The sequence below is a fragment of the Periplaneta americana genome, chromosome 15 (genome assembly GCF_040183065.1).
Source record: "Periplaneta americana isolate PAMFEO1 chromosome 15, P.americana_PAMFEO1_priV1, whole genome shotgun sequence".
Lineage (NCBI taxonomy): Eukaryota > Metazoa > Arthropoda > Insecta > Blattodea > Blattidae > Periplaneta > Periplaneta americana.
The window spans coordinates 17,227,798-17,252,299 of record NC_091131.1 but is presented as its reverse complement, the minus strand read 5'-3'; the positions used below and the strand labels follow the sequence as shown (position 1 = coordinate 17,252,299).

Genomic DNA, 24,502 nt, shown 5'->3' with positions numbered 1-24,502 from the left:
TCATAGCTTTCGATTGTGGCTGTCCAAGGCCCCTTATAGACGAAGTCATTTGTTTTTTAATTCATTAAACGGCCTTAGATGGCAGTTATTTTAATTTTAAAACTCATTTATCTCATTAAATATCAGTCCTATCAAAATTTTTCAAGGAATAAAACTTATCGGAAATTATTTTTAAAGAAATGTTTGTTATGTAACATTTTTCCCAAAAATCAATAATAAGCGAGATATTTCGACTTATTTAATTCAGGCCCCCTTATAACCCCCCTTTTAAATAATGTATTTTGAATGGCATATAGCCTAAAATCTAAGTTACAACGAACATAATTTATATTCCAATTTTCATCGAAATCCGTTCATCCATTATCGCGTGAAAAGGGAACAAACATACAGACAGACAGACATACAAACAAAAATTTCAAAAAAGCGATTTTCGATTTCAGGGTGCTTAATTATATATGTTAGGACCAATTATTTTTGTAAAATCGAAAATTACCAGAAAAATTTCGGCTACAGATTTATTATTAGTATAGATATCTCAAACAGTGCAGCCTTTGATGGCCCAATTCTGTTATCCTATTTTGAATGAATGAATGAATGAATGAATGAATGAATGAATGAATGAATGAATGAAGAAACAGAAGAGACGCGATCGCTCGTCCCTGTAACGGAATTTGGGGCTGATGTGTGAGGAAATGTTTACGTAAGCTCCAAGCCTGTCGACCACTTATCTCACTCCGTTTTACATCGTTACGTCGGCCAAAGGCCTCTGTGACCTTAAGAGTACGTGTTACTGAGTTTTAGCTCATTTCATAATTTCCAAATAAGTCCCAGAAAACTTACTGCTGAGTTTAGTAAATTCTACATTATTCAATGCACTTTTTTATTTTACTGTCAGCACATAGGCCTATTACTAAAATTTATGTACACAATTTTTCATGTGTACATATACTTTATATATTCTAAATTATAGACATCAGCTCAAAGAATTTGAGTGACCACAAGGGTCCTGAATACAATAAGCATGTACAATATAATGTGATGTGATACATTAAAGAAAAAAGGAAGTTAATTGTTGAAGGCAAATATAAGTGGATTAATTGAAATAGAGATGATGGTGTAATATTTGAAGAGAATAATTGATAATATTTATAAGAATAGACATTACATAATCAAAAGGAATGTGAAGTTCCTTAAGATAATTCCATGTGACTTTGTAATTGAACCTCTACTGTCAAACAGCAAACCAAGGACAGGCCATTGTTTAAGAGGCACGTTGTACTTTTGAGAAAGATACGGCAGACAAGGTTCATATATGGACTTCTTCTGAATATCAACTTCGGTGGCCTGATTTAGGTTTCTTTCGAAACGGATAGTAGGGTCAAGAACAAGAGCCCGTTTTAAGCGTCCGTTAATAGCAATAATGTCTGCCCATCTGAAAGAACCATCTGATGATACACAATGTACTTCCTCATGAATCTCCCAATTTAAAGTTTTTAACGATGTCGCCAAAGCATGTCGTACACGATGATGTCTAGCATTGATCAGCAGCTTGCCTTTAGGGCATTGTCCAAGCACGTGTCCAATATAGGTATATGTACACTATATATATATATGTCCCTCGCCGTAGCGTCGTGATTTAAGACATGATTTTGACTAATATCACAGAATGTGTTCTGGTTCGAGTCTTCGTTGGGAATGAATTTTCTCATGAAATATCGGCCAGTGTAAGGGACCAGTACCCACCCAGCATCATGATGAATTTCAGGAGTTACGATAGGTAACGAAATCCGGTTTCAGTGACAACGACTTGGGGGGGGGGAATCATAGTACTAACCACAAGATATCTCCGTTCTGGTTGGATGATCGTTTACCTCTTCTGAAACATGTGGACGTGAGGTCACCTGCCGGTGGCGCCACGGATTATGATAATCCTACAAACTTTATAATTATTGTAAACATGAGTGAAGTCATCCATTGTTTTCTGCCAAGTGATAGGTTTTCACTGCAAACCCAGCATTCTCCAATATTTTATGTTTTCTGCCTTCCTCTTGGTCTCCACATATGATCCATAAACCTTAATGTCGTCTGTCATCTGATATATTCTTATGCCCCGAACTCTTCTTCCATTAACCATTCTTTCCTGTGTATCTTTCAGTAGGCAGCTTATTCTCATCCAGTGATTCAACCAATTTCTTTTCCTCTTTCTGATCAGTTTCAGCATCATTCTTTCTTCACCCACTCTTTCCACCACAGCTTCATTTCTTATACAATCTGTCCTCTTTTACACGCTCCATTCTTCTCCAAATCCACATTTCAAATGTTATTAGTCGCTTCTCCTTTCTTCAGCGTTATGTCCATGTTTCCGCCCCCAAACAATGTCACATTCCACACAAATCACTTCACTTGTCTCTTTCTTATTTCTTTCTCCAGAGGTCAACCGAAGATACTCTTTTTTCTGTTAAAAGCTTCCTTTGCCATTGCTATCCTCCTTTTGATTTCCTGGCAGCAGCTCATGTTACTGCTTATAGTAACTTACACCCCAAGTATTTAAAACTGTCCACTTACTCTACTGTCTCATTTAGTATTCGCAAGTTTACCTTCTTTGTTTTTCTCCCAATAACCAAGGTTCTTGTTTGAATTTATCTTCATCCCATACTGCTCACAGCTGTCATTTAGTCCCAGTAGCATTTGTCTTAGTATCGTCTTCTTTTCTGCTAACAACGCCATATCATCAGCAAATCTTATGCACTTATTCTTCTTCCTCCTACTATCACTCCTTCCATGTTCTGTAAACAGTTTTTCACTGAATCCTCCAAGTAGATGTTGAACCGGGTAGGTGATAAAGGGATCCTTGTCGTACTCTTCTCCCTATTTTAATTCCTTCAGGCATTTATTTTCCTGTCCTGACTTTGACTCGTTGATTCATAGCTATAAAGATTACTGAGCAACCTTCTCTCTTTCCAATTCACATCTACTGTATTTTCTTTAGGATCCACATCAGTTTATTCCTATCCACTCTGTCAAACGCCTTTCGTAGGTCCACAAATACTATATACCAGTACACTTTTTTTTTTCTTCTCTACTTCAATTATTTTGTTTAATAAGTCTCGAAAATTTTTTATTTGAATGTAGTATTCATTATCCTGAAGAGACTCGTATGAGTGTGAAGACCACCGGTGTAGCTCAGTCGGCTAAGGTGCTAGTCTGCCGACCCACAGTTGCGCTCGGTTGCGAGTTCGATTTCTTCTTTGACTAATTACTTGGTTAGATATTTTCCGAGGTTTTTCCCAACTGTAAGGCAACTGTCAGATAATCTAATGCGAATCCTCGGCCTCATCTCGCAAAATATCCTCTCGCTCTCACCAATCCCATCGACGCTAAAGGTCCACACCTGTGGAGTAACGGTCAGTGCGTCTGGCCGCGAAACCAGGTGGCCCGGGTTCGAATCCCGGTGGGGGCAAGTTACCCGGTTGAGGTTTTCTCCGGGGTTTTCCCTCAACCAAATACGAGCAAGTGCTGGGTAACTTTCGGTGCTGGACCCCGGACTCATTTCACCGGTATTATCACCTTCATTTCATTCAGACGCTAAATAACCTAGATATTGATACTTACTTACTTACAAATGGCTTTTAAGGAACCTGGAGGTTCATTGCCGCCCTCACATAAGCCCGCCATTGGTCCCTATCCTGTGCAAGATTAATCCAGTCCCTATCATCATATCCCACCTCCCTCAAATCCATTTTAATATTATCCTCCCATCTACGCCTCGGCCTCCCCAAAGGTCTTTTTCCCTCCGGTCTCCCGACTAACAATCTATATGCATTCCTGGATTCGCCCATACGTGCTACATGCCCTGCCCATCGCAAACGTCTGGATTTAAAGTTCCTAATTATGTCAGGTGAAGAATACGTGTGCAGTTCTGCGTTGTGTAACTTTCTCCATTCTCCTGTAACTTCATCCCTCTTAGCCCCAAATATTTTCTTAAGCACCTTATTCTCAAACACCCTTAACCTATGTTCCTCTCTCAGAGTGAGAGTCCAAGTTTCACAACCATACAGAACAACCGGTAATATAACTGTTTTATAAATTCTAACTTTCAGATTTTTTGACAGCAGACTAGATGATAAAAGCTTCTCAAGCGAATAATAACACGTATTTCCCATATTTATTTTGTGTTTAATTTCCTCCCGAGTGTCATTTATATTTGTTACTGTTGCTCCAAGATATTTGAATTTTTCCACCCCTTCGAAGGATAAATCTCCAATTTTTATATTTTTTCCATTTCGTATAATATTCTGGTCACGAGACATAATCATATGCTTCGTCTTTTCGAGATTTACTTCCAAACCGATCGCTTTACTTGCTTCAAGTAAAATTTCCGTGTTACAGCGTTGTAAAATAACCCAATAAAAAATCGACGCTAAATAACCTCGTAGTTGATACAGCGACTTTAAATAGACAAGTAAAAAAAATTAATGTGAAAAATACTTTTTAAATCAATAACGTGAACATAACAACAGGTTGGAGTAGGGTTAGTGCAACGCATATTATTTTTCTGTATGTCATCTGCGAACAAGCTCTGTTGTCGCTAACAATCAGATAGTAGAGTCGAGTCACTAAAACGGACGAGGCTGTACGCATGCGCTCCATTTGCACGTGACGGCGTATTCCATGAAACTTTGAAGTTAACGTGAAGGGGTTTCCTAGTAATTAGGGAAGCTACTGTCGATAGTTGAGTACATCACCGCAACAAACAACGCGGCGGGGCATTCGCTGTCTCCCCCAATTCATCTGGCCCTCCTGATTAACCTTCTATCGGGGGCCAGACACAGCCAATTTGCTGCTTCCCAGCGAGTGTTCAGCTGGAACAAGATATCCAGGGATAATAGCCCCATGTATCTCCTTTAATTGAACACACAGATTTAAAAAAAGAAGGGAGTGCTTTGCTTGAGGTAGATTTTTAAAAGAAGGTTAATGGTAGGAGGTAAACGATAATTCCTACTTCTCGTAAAGAAACTTAAGAGCCCCTGGAGGGTGGGATTGTTGTTAGGTAAGCTAGAGTTCCAAACCTGCTTCTGTCCCAACGCTGGGGTTTCTAGTTTCGATTCCCGGCAGAAGCGAGGCTTTCTATCCTTCACATTAACACTGTAATTAATGACTTGTGCGCAACAAATTGTTTCTCTTTCAAATTTTGCCAAAACTGAGGACTTAATCATTTCCTTAACTTCTAACAATCACAATCGTTTTGGCAACAAATTGTTTCTCTTTCAAATTTTTGCCAAAACTGAGGACTTAATCATTTCCTTAACTTCTAACAATCACAATCGTTTTGGCAACAAATTGTTTCTCTTTCAAATTTTGCCAAAACTGAGGACTTAATCATTTTCTTACCTTCTAACAACCACAATCGTTTTGGCAACAAATTGTTTCTCTTTAAAATTTTGCCAAAACTGAGGACTTAAAATCATTTCCTTAACTTGTAACAACCACAATCGTTTTGGCAACAAATTGTTTCTCTTTCAAATTTTTCCAAAACTGAGGACTTAATTATTTCCTTAACTTCTAACAACCACAATCGTAAATGGCAACACATTGTTTCTCTTTCAAATTTTGCCAAAACTGAGGACTTAATCATTTCCTTAACTTCTAACAATCACAATCGTTTTGGCAACAAATTGTTTCTCTTTCAAATTTTGCCAAAACTGAGGACTTAATCATTTTCTTACCTTCTAACAACCACAATCGTTTTGGCAACAAATTGTTTCTCTTTCAAATTTTGCCAAAACTGAGGACTTAAAATCATTTCCTTAACTTGTAACAACCACAATCGTTTTGGCAACAAATTGTTTCTCTTTCAAATTTTGCCAAAACTGAGGACTTAATCATTTCCTTAACTTCTAATAATCACAATCGTTTTGGCAACAAATTGTTTCTCTTTCAAATGTTGCCAAAACTGAGGACTTAATCATTTTCTTATCTTCTAACAACCACAATCGTTTTGGCAACAAATTGTTTCTCTTTAAAATTTTGCCAAAACTGAGGACTTAAAATCATTTCCTTAACTTGTAACAACCACAATCGTTTTGGCAACAAATTGTTTCTCTTTCAAATTTTGCCAAAACTGAGGACTTAATCATTTCCTTAACTTCTAACAACCACAATCGTAATGGCAACAAATTGTTTCTCTTTTAAATTTTGCCAAAGCTGAGGACTTAATCATTTCCTTAACTTCTGACAACCACAATCGTAATGGCAATCTCCTGATCATACAATTGGTGTCTAACTTATAATGGAAAATAGGCCTACAAATAGATTTGATTTGCAAAAAAATGTCAAAAGGAATCTTTCTGATAAGAAAACTGAAATACTCGTATACAGGGTAATTCACGAATTCCAGGCACGCAGTTTCAATGGTTGTCAAAGTATTACAGACACGCCAGGGAATGTGTACGCTTGTCGATGAAGAAACCTGCTGATGCCTGTCTTATTGTGAACGGGGGTCATATTGAGCACATGTTAAACGCTCTCTTTCTCCAGTGCATATCGAGTGTTATGTTATCTCAGACACCTGTTCTGATAGGACATAATAAAACCCAGCAGATTTCAGAGACGACTGGTTTCCGGACCTATGTTTCTATGTTTATTAGAACTTTTTGCCTTGTTTCATTGTCTTCTACTAACATCTCACTACACATAATAAGAAACTTTATAAAACATACAAATCTGATCACATAGGGATTAATTATATATAATATACTTATATATAGGGTGAAAGTAGCTAATTTAATTAATATCAGGTGGTTATTCTTCGTGATATTTCAAACAAAACATTTTAAAATTATTTTTCAGAACGAGAAGTTACATCTGTTGGGATAAAATTTCTTCACATTTTGAAGGAAAAACCTAAAATTCTTTCAATTATTTACCATAATACACTGCTCTCTTAAATTGACTGAGCATATTGGGAGTTAAATGAATGGCTTAAAAAAAACGATACGAATTATTTCACATAAAACAATTTTTATCTCCAAAAGGAAGCAGAAAATAACAAAATTGTATTAAACTTTATTGTTTGAAATATCTCAAAGACTAACATCCTGAAATTAATGACATAACTTACTGTTCTCCCTGTACATATATAATTTGAACTGGCAATGGAAATTACGGGAAAACGGCTGAACGGATTTTAATACGTGACCCCTCATCTTGAAGCTTGGAACCCAAAGTGTTTAAGAAAAATAGTAGTTTTCAGTGAAATGTCAATTTTCCTACATCATTTTCCTATTTTCCAAAATCCATCTGTCGTCAGTTTTGAGAAATAATTAATGGCTTTTAAGAATAAAACAAAACACAAACACACTGCAATAAACAATATCACACAAAGGCTACGACCTGCAGGATTTCTGACATATTTAGAGTTCATATTCTCTCACATCATAATGCCAATATGTCGATTTTCATTTGTGTAACTTTTCCAGAACGTTCCTGTAATATTGGTTATTAAAAACTTCAAGACTTACTAAAAAGAATTTAGAGGTCAGATTCTCTGCTGTGTAATTTTCTGAGTACAGCTGTCTGTGTATTGGATATTAAAAAGTACAAAACTTAAGAATGCTTGATGACATTATTACCACTAAAAATGAAATATTATTATAGTGAATGAATGCCATGATGTGAGTATTTGTTACAAGTTATAAATATTAATGCTTTATTTATGATATGAAAGTGAGACATTTTGGGGTTATATAAGTAGGCGTAGAGATTATCTGAAGTTTGATCTTCATTTCTGTAATATTTATTGTGTGACGGCTATATAGTAGTCTATACAAAACTTAAGTAAGATAACAATATTGTTATTAAAAATGAAATATTTTTTATAGTTATTATCAAGTGGTATGGGTCTTTTCCATATATTTAATGGCGATGTGGTGTAGATATTTAAAGCTGAAAGTTAGAATTTATAAAACAGTTATGCTACCGGTTGATCTTTATGGTTGTGAAACTTGAACTCTCACTTTGAGAGAGGAAGAGAGATTAAGGGTGTTCGAAAATAAAATGCTTAGGAAAATATTTGGGACTAAGAGGGATGAAGTTATAGGACAATGGAGAAAGTTACACAACGCAGAGTTACATGCATTGTATTCTTCACCTAACATAATTATTAGGAACATTAAATTCAGACGTTTGAGATGGCAGCGCATGTAGCACGTATGGATTAATCTAGAAATGGATATAGAGTGTTAGTTGGAAGACCTGAAGGGAAAAGACCTTGAGGAAGGCAGACATAGATGGGAGGATAATATTAAAATGGATTTGGGAGAGGTGGGATATGATGGTAGAGACTGCATTAATCTTGCTCATGATAAGGACCGATAGTGGGCTTATGTGAGGACGGCAATGAACCTCCGGGTTCCTTAAAAGCCATTTGTAAGTAAGTGATATAGATATTTATATGTATTTTCAGTATTGTCTGGAGGAAGCGCAAAAATTATAATGCTTAAGGAAAGACCAAAAGGTATTACTTACTGATAAAATAAGAGGCCTACAAAATGTTGTAATATCCCGATCACTTTACAGTAGCATTAAATGATTCTACCCTCTACATTTCAAGGTAGTTGACGAAACATGCAGCAGCTATACCAAGACACTATGTCTATTGTTGGAAAGCATGACAAACCTGATATTTTATTAACTCTCGCCTACAATCTGCGATGACCTGAATTAGCTACTGCTTCACTCCCACATGAAAGACCGACTGATCGTCCTGACATTGTTGCTTTCGTTTTCGCATTGGAACTCAAGAACTGAATATGTATAGGTTCAATAAAAAGTATTTAGCATAAAGAAAACCAATGAAAGGGGTGTGTTTCATTATTATGGAAGCAAATAACTTCCAAAATGTTTGGTATATTTCATTGGAAATAAATTTGAAAAATTTTAATTTGAACTTGTAATGAACTTAGTTTGCAGCATTTGCTGCACAAACCGCTAGCATATATTCTATATTCGAAAATGTATTATATGCATAATTATTTTTTAATTGTGTTGTCATGTTTCAAGTACAAACCCCTCTAGGCTGAGCGGATTAACCACTATCCTCTATGATGTAGCTACATTTCTTTGTACTTACTTCAGGCAATAGTAGAATAATCCTACTAAGACATTAATTCTAGGACCCATGTTATTTAGATTTTTGTTTTGATATTAGAGAACGCTTTTTAATAGCTCTCTATAAGCTTAAAAATGAACAAACCCTAGGGACTTGGAGATATGAGAGGAAATCATATGGCGCATAGGAGAGATTTCGTTTATCAGGGGAATACTGGCATTATATAGTGGCTTACTATTTAATCCGGACGCCAGTACTAAAATTACGCTCTGCAAGTACAGCAATATTTCATTAATTAGAGATAGGAGCCTTCACGAGTTCCGTTGTTATCATCACCGCTGCTCATTGCGACTATTTGTGTCGAAATTATTGTCGTTATCATTCATCAAAATCGTAAGTCACATACATCGTAATTGCTGTCATCGTCGTTATCGTCGTCGTAATCATCATCATCATCTTCATCATCATCATCATTTGTTGCCATCATCAGAGACGTCATATTATTTGCAGTCAGTCATAGCTGTCACCATTGTTTTCATCATCATTATCATCGTATTCAGTCATCGTCGCCATTGTTGTCACAATTGTAATTAGTTACAGATGTTGTCATATCTATAGGCAGACCCTCAACATTGTTGTCACTGTAGTCATCATTGTTGACACTTATCATTATAGTCAATCATCGCTGCCGTCATGTTACTAATCATTGCCATCACTTTAGTCACCCATCATTGTCTTCTTATCTGTAGCCACTGTCATCATTTCTGTAGTCAATTTTCATGTTGTAGCCAATGTGTCCATCCTTTCAATCAGTCGTTTTCATATTGTAGTCACTGTCGTAATCTCTATAGTCAATTATCGTCATATTGTAGTTACAATCATTTCTGTGGCCATTAAACGTCATATAGTAGTCACTGTAGTCATTTGGGTAATCACTTACCTTCACATTAAAATCGAATGTTGACACCTTTGTAATCAGTAATTTTCTTGGTATTGTAGTGAATGTCATCATCCTTGTAGCCAGTCATCAACGTGTTATTTCAAAGTCTTTGTCATCATCTTTTATTCTGTCATTCTAGTTATATTGCAGTCACTTAATCAACTTTGTAGTTAATCATCGTCGTTATATTGCAGTCACTTCATCAAATTTGTAGTCAATCATCGTCGTGATATTGCAGTCACTTCATTAACTTTGAAGTCAATCATCGTCGTGATATTGTAGTCACTTCATCAACTTTGTAGTCAATCATCGTCGTGATATTGCAGTCACTTCATCAACTTTGTAGTTAATCATCGTCATTACATTGCAGTCACTTCATCAACTTTGTAGTCAAAGGATAATGTTTGTACTATGTGGCTTGTTCTGGTGAAGATATATGGGAATAAACCCAGGAAGTTATTGAATATAATTATTAAAAATAGATAAAAATAAATGTCATCGTTGTGATATTGCAGTCACTTCATCAACTTTATGGTCGGTCATCATCGTAATATTGGAGTCACTCTCGTCATCTTCATAATCAATCATTGTCGTGTTATTTCAGGTGTTGTCGTCTTTGTAGTCAATCATTGTCATAATATTGTAGTCAATTTCATTATCATTTTAGTCATCTTCGTTGTCATCTAAGTAGTGTAAAATAATTGTCATCTTTGTAGGTAGACATTGTCGTCATCATTATAGCCACTCTCGTCATCTTTGCAATTTGTGCAATTAGTTATCGTCATCTACGTAATCTATAAACATCACCACCTTCAGTCATTCTCGTAATCTTAGCAGTCAGACTAACTCATTATTCTTACTGTTAATCAGGGGTCACCAAAAAGCGTATCGTCTTTCGTGCTCTCGATGCTGCCCGCCGAACAGAGTATGTTGTAAGGCTACAGAAGGGGAAGAGACTCGTACCTCAACAGATGGGAGCGATCAGTGGGGGATTACGGCAACAGTCTGCTTATGTTTACAAATAATAACATCAAAATAATAATAAATATCATACGTTTATACATTATTTTGACATATATGAAGCTGGAGCCCCGTCTGTTGCTATTGATACAAGCCATTGCAAATTCAACCTCTTCTGTTCTATGGTGCCTTTAGTGCCTGGAAAAGATCTTCTCCAGTTGTATTTTGTAATTACATCTAGAAGACATTCAGACACAGTAAAATGTTCAATAACTCCTCGGATGAAAATGGCTAGGTGAGCTTTGTCATTTCTATCTCTGCTTTCGTCCAATGCAAGTGAGTAAGCTAAAAACTGGTTAATTGTGGTTTCGACTTCAGATTCAATTACATTTACAATCTTGAAATTCCTTCTCTGAACTGTAATTGGAAACAATTTAATTTTCTTCAACTTTGACTTTGTTCTGGACACAGTATTTTAGTAACGTTCTGAATGCACGATTTTACAAATGATGTTTCTGTAAAGGGCTTCATTGATTTTCCAATATTCCAAGCTAGAACGTAGCTAGCAAGAAGCTTTTATTGTTTAAGACTGAGGACACGTGTGTGATTTGTGTTTGTATTTTCTCATTTTATATTTATCAAAATATTTGTAGGCCTACGCACTTCACCTAAAATTAAACGAAAAACTATATGTTTGTCATGCGGAACTGAGTGTAAACGTATTGTAATATACTGATTATTATGTATAACCAACAATTATACAGATAGCCCCAAAAATAAATTATTTTCACATGTCCAACATCTCTGTATTTGTATGATATTCTTTGTGAAGAGTCTAGTATTGTCGTCGCATGTTGAATTTTAACACACCCTTAAAGTTTTTCGAACAAATTAAGCATTTCACATTCTCCCCAATAACACAAAAATATTTCTCTTCCTATTAATCCTTGAATGTACTACGTCCATCATTAGAAGACATTGTGAAACGGTGGAACACTCCGACCAACACAATGATAATGGCAGTCCGCCACTGCTCTTCGTTTGCGCATAAACATTGAATACAGTACAGGTGGGGATGGGTGAGGCGGAGCGCGCTCATTACGTACTGGCTTCGGTTCCGTTCAGGGGCTTACTCGCGAGTACGCTTTTGGAGACGTCTGCTGTTAATAAACGTCATCATCACCATAATCATCGTCGCCATTGCCATAGCCGTCAATGTTATTGAAATCGTCATCGCAGCTAGTTACCATCATCGTTGTTGTAAATATCATTATCATCATTATAATTATCAATGTATTCAGTTGTTCTTTTCATTTTCCTCTTCATTGTTGTAATTGTTACAATTATCGCGATAATCTTCTCATTATTATCGTCATTATCGTAGTCATTATCATCATCGTAATCAGTTAACATTATCACCATTATTATCATCGTCTTCGTCATCGTAAATATTGATTATCACTTTTTGGTACTGATTTTATGTTTGTAAGCAATAACTATTGTTACTGTTATTGGTACTCAGTGGTCACTATAATGTATTTCTGTACCAAAGTAGTGATACATTAAAAAAGCAAATCGATAAAAAGTGTTAACACATGAACGAAAACTATATGCACACATATTTTTGTGACATGTAAAACCGTCCATTATATTATGACCGTAAAATCAGTCGATCACCTGGATAAATGAAAACCCATTAGACCATCCCGTACGTCCGTCTCTGACAGAATAACATTTTCAATTTCATTTTTATGAATACCCGTCGTGTGTTGTGTGTGAACCTACCCTCTTCTTGGCTCTTTTCAGCCATTCAAAGGGTTTTGTAATTATTGTTAATCTGATATGGAGGTGATATATTTTATTTTTATATTATCGGGGGTTGGATAATACCTGGAGCTTTGAATTGACAGGGGAAATAATAACATGGTGTTAATAAAACTCCATTTTGGATGCAATTGAATGTCGATTTTAAGTTCGAAATAATAGATACTGTCAGTTCAAATTTACAATAACGCACTTGATCCTTTGCAATGCTTGTATGAAAAAAAAAAATTCTTTGCAATTGTTATATTGGAATTTCTCATCATCTGTAGATCAGACAGATACTGACGAAAGAAATAGTAGGTTATTTTATGACGCTGTATCAACATCTCAGGTTATTTAGCGTCTGAATGAGCTGAAGGTGATAATGCCGGTGAAATGAGTCCGGGGTCCAACACCGAAAGTTACCCAGCATTCGCTTAAATTGGGTTGAGGGAAAACCCCAGAAAAAACCTCAACCAGGTAACTTGCCCCGACCGGGAATCGAACCCGGGCCACCTGGTTTCGCGGCCAGACGCGCTAGCCGTTACTCCACAGGTGTGGACTGTGACGAAAGAAAACTGAAGGTCAATACAGAGCAGGTATTTGGGACAGAGTTGCTTTGAAACACTCTACGGAGTCTTTTAAGTTCGTAAAACTTCATTAGTGCTCTATTATTGTCTTAATTAAGTTTAGTAGTCGGACTAATACATTCGGACTCAATTGAGTCTATGAAACTGTGTTTTTTTCCTGTAAACATACCTAGGAAAACTTACTTTCTGGACGGCTCTCGTAATTGCGCTCGAATGGCTAAAATTTACATAAGCACTTGTTTTGACATTATTAACATGTTGCAAGAAAAAAAATCAAATTTTTATCTGCTCCCCCCTCATGAGAATGTTTGCTTATTAGATTCATTGTCATTGTTTAACCTGATTGTTGCAATTTATTAAACATGGAGCATTGGACTGGCGAGTAACAAGGATTTGCTATAAAATCTTTTGTCTAAATGAGCAATGACTATTCCTGGCCTGTACGATCCCCGAATTAAGTGCGCGTGATTTATTTTTATGGGTGTATCTCAAAAGTAAGGTATACGCAAATAAACCGCGAAACAATGAATAATTTAAGACGTCAATTCTTGAAGAAATTTCAAACACCACAGTCAAAATGTTGAAAAATATAATGAGAAACTTCATAGAGCTAACATAAGAATGTACGCACGTTAGTGGAGGGTATTTCAAGTAATTTTCAAGAAGTAATTGTCATACTACTGTATATTCTATATTTTCATATAATAAAAGTTAATTTAATACAATATTTAAGTTTCGTTTCACTATTTAAAAATCTCCATTTTCTTTGGCCCACCCTCTATTTTATTTTAAATTGTACTCGTTCTATCTTTGCACTTTGTATTTCTTATCCTTGTTGTTATAGTTTATAGCTGTCTATGTTGTCATCACTGTCGATGCTTATGGTATTAAATGCAATAAAGATAATAATTTATTTAATAATAGAACATCCTTCTACTCATCATCTTTCAGCATATCTATTCCACGCCTCTGGAATTCTCTCCCTGACCACGTCAGAGACTGTCGGACAATATCAAAATTCAAATTTAAATTAAAAAATCACATTCTAGTTCGTGGAATTGTTTGTTGAACACCTGTCAGGTTGCGCGACTTCACCTTAACCCATGACATATAGTAAATATTGTAACTATGCTGTTGTAAAATTGAAATTTAATATGTAATGTATTTATTATTATTATTATTGCTATTATTATTATTATTATTATTATTATTATTATTATTATTATTGTCAGTTATCAATATCATCATTGCTATCTCTGTTTTCTTTCTTTTCGTTGTATTAGCTCGATGAGAGCACTATAATGTACTTTTGACTCTGCTGACCCTCTATAGGGCTTTAACTTAATTTGTATCATTTTCATCAGTGTTTGTATTTCTTTTTTGTATTTATATGTGCTATCTGGTAGGATGGAAGAGAAGGCCTTATGGCCTTAATCCTGTCAGATTAAATAAATTATTATTATTATTATTATTATTATTATTATTATTATTATTATTATTATTATTATCGCATAAAGGAATATCTTCAAAAAATCAAAATCTCGGATAATATAGAGGAAGAATGGAACAACTTAACAGATATTTTGAAAAAGGCTGCATTTGAAAGTATTGGCGTAAAAAATATTAAGCAGAAGAGAAAAAGAGGCATACTGAAATGGGATGAGGATATCAAGAAGGTGATAAATGATAAGCGAGAAGCATATCTCCGATTTTTGCAAACAAAAAAACTTGAAGATGAAATTGAATATAAAAGAAAGAGAGCAATTGCAAAACGGGAAACAAGAAAGCGACACCGAGAGAAATGGAGTGATTTCGTCTCAAGATTAGAAAGAGATTTAACATTACCAAGACCCAAAACTTTCAAAATTTTAAAGAAAATAAATTCGGAGATAAAAGAAAATGTTGTTATAAACCCTATTCCTAACGAATCTCTACTTGCTTACTTTAAAAATATATGGTTTCACAAAAACATCTCTCTTACATTAAAGAATTCCAACAACAACACAACAGATATTATTACTTATGATGAACTCATTGAAGTATATAAACGTTTAAAAAACGGGAAAGCCCCAGGCGAAGATAATTTAAATTTCGAGCTTTTTAAATACGCTGGAGAAGAATTTACCTATCGATTTTTATATTTCTTAAACAATATATGGGCAGGATTAAACCCCCCAGAAAGTTGGCAAAAAGCCATTGTAGTACCCATTTATAAGAAAGGAAACAAAAAACTATGTGAAAATTACAGGGGTATAAGTCTTCTCAATTCTGGATATAAGATCTATACAGCCATAATCAAAAATAAACTATCACATCTTTACGAAGACAAAATCACTGAAGAACAGAATGGATTCCGAAAAGGAAGATCATGTTGTGACAGCTATTTCACCATGAAGATTTTAATTGAAAAGCACAGAGAATTTAATATTCCAACCCACTTAGCTTTTATTGATTTCATAAAAGCTTTTGATAGAGTTGATAGAAATAAACTTTTAGAGATTTTACGCTATGATCATTTGCCAAACCAAATCATTCTCTCCATTTATAATTTATATCAACAAAATGAAATTGCCATAAGAACTGAACGCGGAACTACTAGCTGGACTTCCATCAACCAAGGTGTTAGACAAGGGTGCGGTCTTTCCCCTCTGTTGTTTATTATATATATGAACCATATTTTATACATTTGGAGGCAAAGTCATCATGCTGGAATTCAAATTAATCGAAACACAGTTCTCGATACACTAATGTTTGCCGACGATCAGGTTATTATCGCTAAAACAGAGGATGCTTTACAAAGAGCCATTTATAATTTGCAAATAATCGCCTCTGATTTCAATATGGAAATCTCAAAAGAGAAAACAAAAGTCATGGCATTTTCGGGAGAGAACCCAATTCCAAGTAAGATCATGATAAATAATACTTTAATTGAACGTGTTAACTCATTTAACTATTTAGGTTATAACCTCTCTTACATCACTGATGAAGATATGTCAAACAAAATATCTAAATTTATAAAAATCACTGGCGTCATTAATGCCGTCTTCAAATCCTCCCATGTTCAGAAACATACAAGGCTAAAGGACAGCGGAAATGAGGTTCATGAGACGAACAGCGGGATGCTCTTTGCTGGAACACCGTAAAAATGTGGACATATTGCAGGAACTCAAAATGGATCCTATAGTTAATTTTGTTCAACAATATCGACTTCAGTGGAAAAAACATGTCGAAAGGATGGATCGCACTAGATGGCCTAAATAGATTCTTACTTATGTACCAAGAGGAAAGAGGAAATTGGGAAGACCACGAAAGCGCTGGCATGAGACCGTAACAGATCCTGTAGGGTCTAATACGTGAGGGATATGATGATTATTATTATCATTATTATTATTATTATTATTTACCTGCCTTTAAAGAATTAAAAAACAATATCTACTCATATATTTATTTGTTTACTTATTTTTAAAAATATATTGCACATATTAATAACCTCAGTTTATTGAGTTATTTTTAAAAATCATAATTAATAATAGATACCTATGCTTTTTATTTTTTAATGTTTTTTTTTTAAGAAATTCGAAATAAATATTATCTTGTTTAAATAAATTGATTTAAAATAATAAGACAAAATATTTATCATACATTTTTGTTACTTTGAGAATCGCAAAACATTAATACAAATTATTTCAGTTTCTGTATTACTCATATATAGTCTTCATACGTCAAGCAAAATGTAAAACTGAATTTTGCCGAGTGGCATGTTGTGCATTCTATGTACGACTACTGTATATTGGCTTAGGAAGCTCTCAAAACTGAGATGTTGCTAGGAAACCTAACATTTGACGTCAATAATTAAACTCATAATGGAATATATGGACGGGAGCAGCGAACATCTTTACTACCATGCTTGACTTTGTTTCTGCATCATTCATGCCACAGTCTGTGAGTCCCATAGATTATTTCTCGTGGATTTAATAGAGCACCAGCCTCGTTTGAGCGTATACAGCGCTATAAAACCCATTTGCTTTATTTTTAATACTACAAGCCGGAACGAACGAAAAAAGGTATATGTGTGTTCGCTATTAGGAACTCCAAACAACTCCATATATGCACTTTCGTAATAAAGCCAAACCAGAGGAAAAAGTTCTCGTAAAAGCAATAAGTGCTAATTCTAGGAGATATACCTACTAATACATTTTTATTTCTGGTGCTTATTAATGTATTAATTTTGTTTTGCTCTTTTTCTTGTCATCTGAATTACAACAAGAAAGCATTGTGATCCTATAAAACTGGATTTTTAGATTCTCATGTAAATATAACATAGGCCTATCCTCATACAGAGCACGTTGTTTCTGACGTGTTGTTGGTCTATTTAATTAAACTATTAACAGAATATGATTATGTCTCGTGACCAGAATATTGTACGAAATGGAAATATAAAAATTGGAGATTTATCCTTCAAAGAGGTGGAAAAATTCAAATATCTTGGAGCAACAGCAACAAATATAAATGACACTCGGGAGGAAATTAAACACAGAATAAATATAGGAAATGCGTGTTATTATTCGGTTGAGAAGCTTTTGTCATCTAGTCTGCTGTCAAAAAATCTTAAAGTTAGAATTTATAAAACAGTTATATTACCGGTTGTTCTGTATGGCTGTGAAACTTGGAGTCTCACTTTGAGAGAGGAACAGAGATTGAGGGTTTTTGAGAATAAGGTTCTTAGGAAAATATTTGGGGCTAAAATGGATGAAGTTACAGGAGAATGGAGAAAGTTACACAACGCAGAGCTGCACGCATTATATCCTTCACCTGACATAATTAGGAACATTAAATCCAGACTTTTGAGATGGGCAGGGCATGTAGCACGTATGGGCGAATCCAGAAATTCATATAGAGTGTTAGTTGGGAGGCCAGAGGGGAAAAGACCTTTGGGAAGGCCGAGACGTAGATGGGAAGATAATATTAAAATGGATTTGAGGGAGATGGGATATGATGATAGAGACTGGATTAATCTTACTCAGGATAGGGACCAATGGCGGGCTTATGTGAGGGCGGCAATGAACCTCCGGGTTCCTTAAAAGCCAATAAGTAAGTAAGTAATTATTGTGTAGAACAAGGAAATGCCGCCAATTTTAAATCGTTTAATTGTTTCTGCCGAACCTTGTATTATTTCTTTATCTTTAAACTACGAATTTCGTAACAAATGGTAATCATAGGCCCCACTCAGCAACCGACAACAACTTCGGATGTCGTAAATTGATTAGCAAGTGTTTTTGTTTGACTTGAATAGGAGGCGTATCAGCACGAGAGATCTGGAAGTCGAAGCCAGGTCCAGGGCTCAATTAGTCGAGCAGCAGACGGGCTGCGAGTGTACCTTATCTCCCGGCCCAGCAGCGCCATCACACCAAATCCTCACCCCTCCCAACGCCCCTCTATTAGGTGCGGGAATTATTGAAATGACGCTGAAAATTACCATTTCTCTCTCTCCTTCCAGAGGGACGAACGCGTGGACGTCCTTCGTTGGCTGGTCGGTTTCATGTCACGAGGGATAAATGTCAGTTGGCACTCCCAAGTGTCACTTGTCTCCCCCTGACAACTCTAGGGGATGTAAAACATTGATGGGTCACTAATGTGGTCTACAAGATACGTCTTACAATCTAGCAGTGGCGGCTGATTGACTGAGGCAAGTGAGGCCGGGCCTCAGTCGCTTGGCTTAACTGAAATCAAATTTTGTGTTTTTATATAATGTATTAGTTATTTGAATGAAGCATATATCGCTGTAGAAGCATTTGAAAACTTTGATGTATATAGACCTGTTTTGCAGTAAAATTTGTCCCTGAGGCCGGAATCCCTCGTGCCGGGTCTGGCTTGTGATGTATAAAGACCTGTTTTGCAGTAAAATTTGTTCCTGAGGCCAGAATTGCTCGTGCCGGGTCTGGCTTGTGATGTACATAGACCTGTTTTGCAGTAAAATTTGTTCCTGAGGCCAGAATCGTTCGTGCCGGGTCTGGCTTGTGATGTATATAGACCTGTTTTGCAGTAAAATTTGTTCCTGAGGCCAGAATCGCTCGTGCCGGGTCTGGCTTGTGATGTATCTAGACCTGTTTTGCAGAATAATTTGTTCCTGAGACCGGAATCCCTCGTGCCGGGTCTGGCTTGTGATGTGTATAGACCTGTTTTGCAGTAAAAATTGTTCCTGAGGCCAGAATCGTTCGTGCCGGGTCTGTCAATGTATTTCATGTCCTTTTGCGGGCTTTGAGTTTACGCTTAAAACGTTGTAGCTGAGGCACAATTCGTCTGGCCTGGTCAGATTTCACTCGTCCCATCCATGGGCCGGCCTCAAGGGTAGAGTGGGATGTGAATAGCAGTGGTGACTTGTCTTCCTAACTAGGCCATAAATAATAAAATTCCAGCTCTTTGGCAAGATTCTCTCTCCTTATGTCTCAGTTTATGACATAAGCGAGGGTGTTCTACTATTGTACTTCGCAGTACAGTAGTGAATCTGGGGCAATGTTGTTATGTATTTCGGGAAAATATAAACAGAAACAAATGAGAGAAATAATGCTGGTGCAGTTAATTCATTGTTAGAGTGTCCCTTTTCGAGAAGAAATAATACTGAAAGAAAGGAAGTTTTAAATAAAGAGAGAGACTACCGAGATACCTACGACATCGCTGATAATTTTTGTGACAGATAATCTTAAAACGCGAGTTTCTATTGCATCCTGGTATGGGCAACTTAAATGGTTATGTGGTAATGTGATGCAAAATAAACTTCTCTTGGCCTTGTTTGTTGCTGTCAAAGGAAAAAAATAAAAAGAAAAGAAAGAAAGGGGAATTTCAACACATATGGGATGCTTCATCACACTGAAACAATCACTGAAACTCAGAGCATAATAACTTATTTGGTGAGTGAAATTATTATTTTTCATTGATATTAATAAGAATACACTAATAATAATAATAATAATAATAATAATACAGTAATAATGATATTAATAATATAATAACAATAATAATTAATATCATAAACAAACATTTCCTATCGGAGGCACTTATAGATGCATCTGGCCTCTCCGAGGATTTCGATCACCGGCCGCTACTGCAATCCAGTACACTTCAGATTCTTTTTTCATTATGAATTAATAGTACATTATGCAACGATCCTATAATGGTAGTAATTAAGACGCGAGTATGTTTGTTTATGAAACGAGCGCAAGCGAGTTTCATAATTTTCATACGAGCGTTTTAATTACCATTATAGGCAAGTTTCATACGACTTTTTATGCTCGACCATATTTCTAATTTGAAATTATTCATAAGTATTCATATTATTCTTATCTGACTGGGGAGCGGAAGTGACCTTGTGCAATATCTCGTAAATTGTGAGATGTGCGCAGACGCGAAAGTATTGATTTTTTCCGAGAAACAAATGTCATTGACCTTGATATAATCTAGAGAGTAAAATGAACATTAATCTTGATATAACCTGGAAATTGATTTAGACATTGAAAAACGAGATGACAAATTGAATTTATTTGAATATTATTTACAATTGACGCTAATTATTATAGTAACAGAACATAACCTTCTGCGACAGTATTGGACTTGCAGCCTCCGTGACGGTTCGCTAGTTGTCTTTCGATTGCATATCCGAGAATAATCGAAACTTGCGCTTTCATATTGCTACAATGGTGCTTTCTGATTGGTGGAAAACCTGAACTTTAATGAATAGGCGTACTTTAATGAGGTCCATTAAAGGGCTGCTACCAGGTGTATAATTACTACCTTTCGGCATGGTCGAACATAAAATATTTTTTTCAGTGGTTTTCAAATTTAATGCAAACTTATTTTTTTCTTGTATTTAAGGGGTTAGGTACAGCTTACAGCAGTAAAATTTTTTAAAATATTCAACATTTTTTTGTCTACATTACTGTATCTTATACAAAAATTTACTGTTTAAAAAAAAGTACTTATATATGTTTTTAATTCAAAATGTTGGCAGTTCACTGTGCAGTGATGAAACGTTTCCCTCATAACTCAAAAACTTGTTAACTTTTTCATGTTCTCTCTCTTTTATTTTATTGCTAAAACCCATGTTTACAATATCATGCTCTTTCAACTACATTCCTTAATAAATAATATTTCTTTTTTATTTTGTGTTAGAAGAAAATACTGATATTTGACCATTAAAAAAATGCTTTTTATTACGCAATCTATCAAAGATAGAGAAGTGATCTTGCATCATATTGCAGATATTACATGCATAAATACAAACAATTTCATCACAGAATTTTCAGTAGTTTTTTAATTATGTGGGAAACTTCATCACTACACAGTGAACTGAATTTTGAAAAAAAAAATGTAAATAATTTTTTTTAATTGTAAAAATATTTTTCTCATATAGCAGAAGGACAGTGTTTTACACATACTAATTTTCATTATTGTACAAGATACAGTAATGGAGGAAAAAACATGTTGAATATTTCTAAAATGTTACTGCTGTCAGCTGCACCTAACCCCTTAAGGGGAAAGGATGGTCTTATTTGAGTGTTTTCTTCTAACTAATACCTATTTTTCATGTTTTGTATGTCGAAATATCTTTGCTGAAATAATTTAAATTCAAGATTACTTAAAACAACCTTTTTTTGGGATATAAATTTTTGAAAAGACTACCAGGGTACAGAAATTTACTAAAATGAATATATTTCAGACATTTTAAAGATAAATTAAAAATTTATATAACATTGTATTCTTAAAGTGACGTTCTTTAAAATATCTGTAGTACAATTTTCATTTTTTTACTCTCATAATTTTTAGATAAAAAATTATTTTTTAAGAAAGAATTATAGAGGCAGTTTTATTGAAATATGGCAGCATATTTCTAAAGTGAAACAAAATTCCAAATTTATATTACAAAGAAAAGTCTCCTAATAGCTTGAAGAATGTGTGTTCCAAATATCATACGTATAGTGTTCCGAAGATATAGACCTATAACTTTTTGTATGAAGATAATTGCAATATTCAGTGTAAGATTGCGATATTGATTAAAATATTTATTGTATTTTATAAATTTATTCGTTTTAATTATGACGTAGCATTGCTATAAATACAAACTAAATAATGACGTAGTTGTTACTATGGTAATTTTGCTGTCTGCGTGTAAAGAAATGTAATTAACGACCAACCATACTAGTGCGCTTCGCTGCAGGTGTTAGAAATAAATATTGACTTAAATCTAAATATATTTTTGTAATTACTTAATAAATAATAGCTTTTTGTATGTTGTAATTCGTTTGCTCCCGAATCATTTTGAAAGTTGTATTTAAAACTATTGAATTTAACTGCCATTATCATGCAATATTTTCTGGAATCATCTTGTCAGTTTATAATACATTCCTGTATATTTCTGTCAATTTTTCAGATATTCCAAAATTCGGTGACGTGATTAACAACGTGACAGCGTCAGTGGGTCGCGAGGCAACATTGGCCTGCGTTGTTGAGGACCTTTCTACTTACAAGGTACAGTTCCATTATTTTTATTACATTTATCACATGCAAGATAAGATATTTTTAAAAGAGCTAATGTTGCATAGATATCATAGGCTATGGGTGGTTTACCAATGTATTATATAGTCGGTTTAAAAGCAAAAAAAAAAAAAACACACACATTGAGTTAAAAGTATAACTTTTGAGAAAATGTGCATAATGTATGTTTTTTAACTTATAATTGGAAAATAAAATACACATAAAGAGAAACAACTTGCTGAAATTAATATTTTGAGGTTTCAGTTTTGTTAAGAACATTCAAGCGTCTTGTCCTCAGAAATAATATTTTTTACTTAATATGTTATGTTGTAAATAGACGATGTACTCCAAATCTAAAGCGTCGTTATTTCAGAATAATTGTAATTGTTTTGACAGAGTTCATTTTTTTTTTTTTGGCAAATGGTGTTGTGTATAAAATTCAAATATGGTATCTTCAAATCAGTTTTTTCTTTATATATTTATATGCATAAAGTAGGCCTACTTTTTGTCCTTTGTGGCAGCTCACAAATGGTGAGAAGATTTCTGAAATTAATGTTTTTTCAGCATCGCTGTTGCACAATAAATATAGGCGAAGTGAATATTTTATTAAAGTATTTGTCATTTTTATTTTGATGTACTTTATTGTTTTTAGAGGATGTCATTGTAAATGCATTTTCTAGATTTATCCATTGTTTGGCAATCTTAAAACTCAGCTCATATATGCTTTTATTCATTAAGAATAAAGTAACTGCTTTGATAGTTTTCCGTTGTTACACCGCTCGCTTAAGAATAAATAGGCTGTATTATGCTCGTATGGCTTCTCCGCTATTTGAAAACTTGGTTAGGAACTATAATGTGGTTCTATAGATTTTTTTCGCATTCTTATAACAATTAGATGAAGAATCAGCGTAAGTGGTTCTATGGAATATTTCCACTATTAGAAGAATTTCATTATGTACTTATACAGGGGGGATGTAACAAATTCAGGATAATATACTTTTCGATTGCTGGTAAAATTCATGTTCTGGGAATAATAAGTTAATTAAGTACTAAAATATCGCTGCAATCTAAAAGTATTGGGAATAAATTTGAATAAGGAACAAAAATAAGTTTCCTTCCCAAGCAGGATTCGAACCACGAAAGGCTTAGTTACCAGTCTATGGTGCTCTGAGTGAACAAGGCTCTGAAAACAGCTACAAGGGTCGGTCCGGTTTTTTTTTTTTCGCCACTACTGTATACATGGTGTATTCCTCAACTTATTCAAGATTTCCGAATAGTGGTCTTCATTTATTTGTAAATAGGATTTCAGGGAAGATGCATAGCTACGACCAATGATCTTTATTAATTCTTGTTCTTGAATGCCAATGCGAGTCATATTTGAAACTGCTGTGCATCGACTTGAGTGGTTTGTAATTTTCTGTTTTTTGACGTCCAGACCAGTGCAGTTTGAAATGTTGGCAAACAAAGAAACAAATGCTAGGGTAGTGATAAAAACAAACAAATGCTAGGGAAGCGATAAAATTAAACAAATGCTAGGGACGCGATAAAATTGTGCGATAAGCAGACAAGATT

The 24,502-nt window shown here is 34.8% G+C and overlaps 1 protein-coding gene across 2 annotated transcripts in view; it reads left to right on the top strand.

Moving 5' to 3' along the window:
• Nucleotides 1-24,502, top strand: part of LOC138714686 (neurotrimin-like) — a 292,805-nt gene that overhangs the window by 84,667 nt on the left and 183,636 nt on the right. For both annotated transcript variants that reach the window (XM_069846748.1, XM_069846747.1), the window contains exon 2: nucleotides 22,827-22,924. In XM_069846748.1, the coding sequence (XP_069702849.1) occupies nucleotides 22,827-22,924 (98 nt within the window). The remainder of the gene's footprint in view (nucleotides 1-22,826; nucleotides 22,925-24,502) is intronic.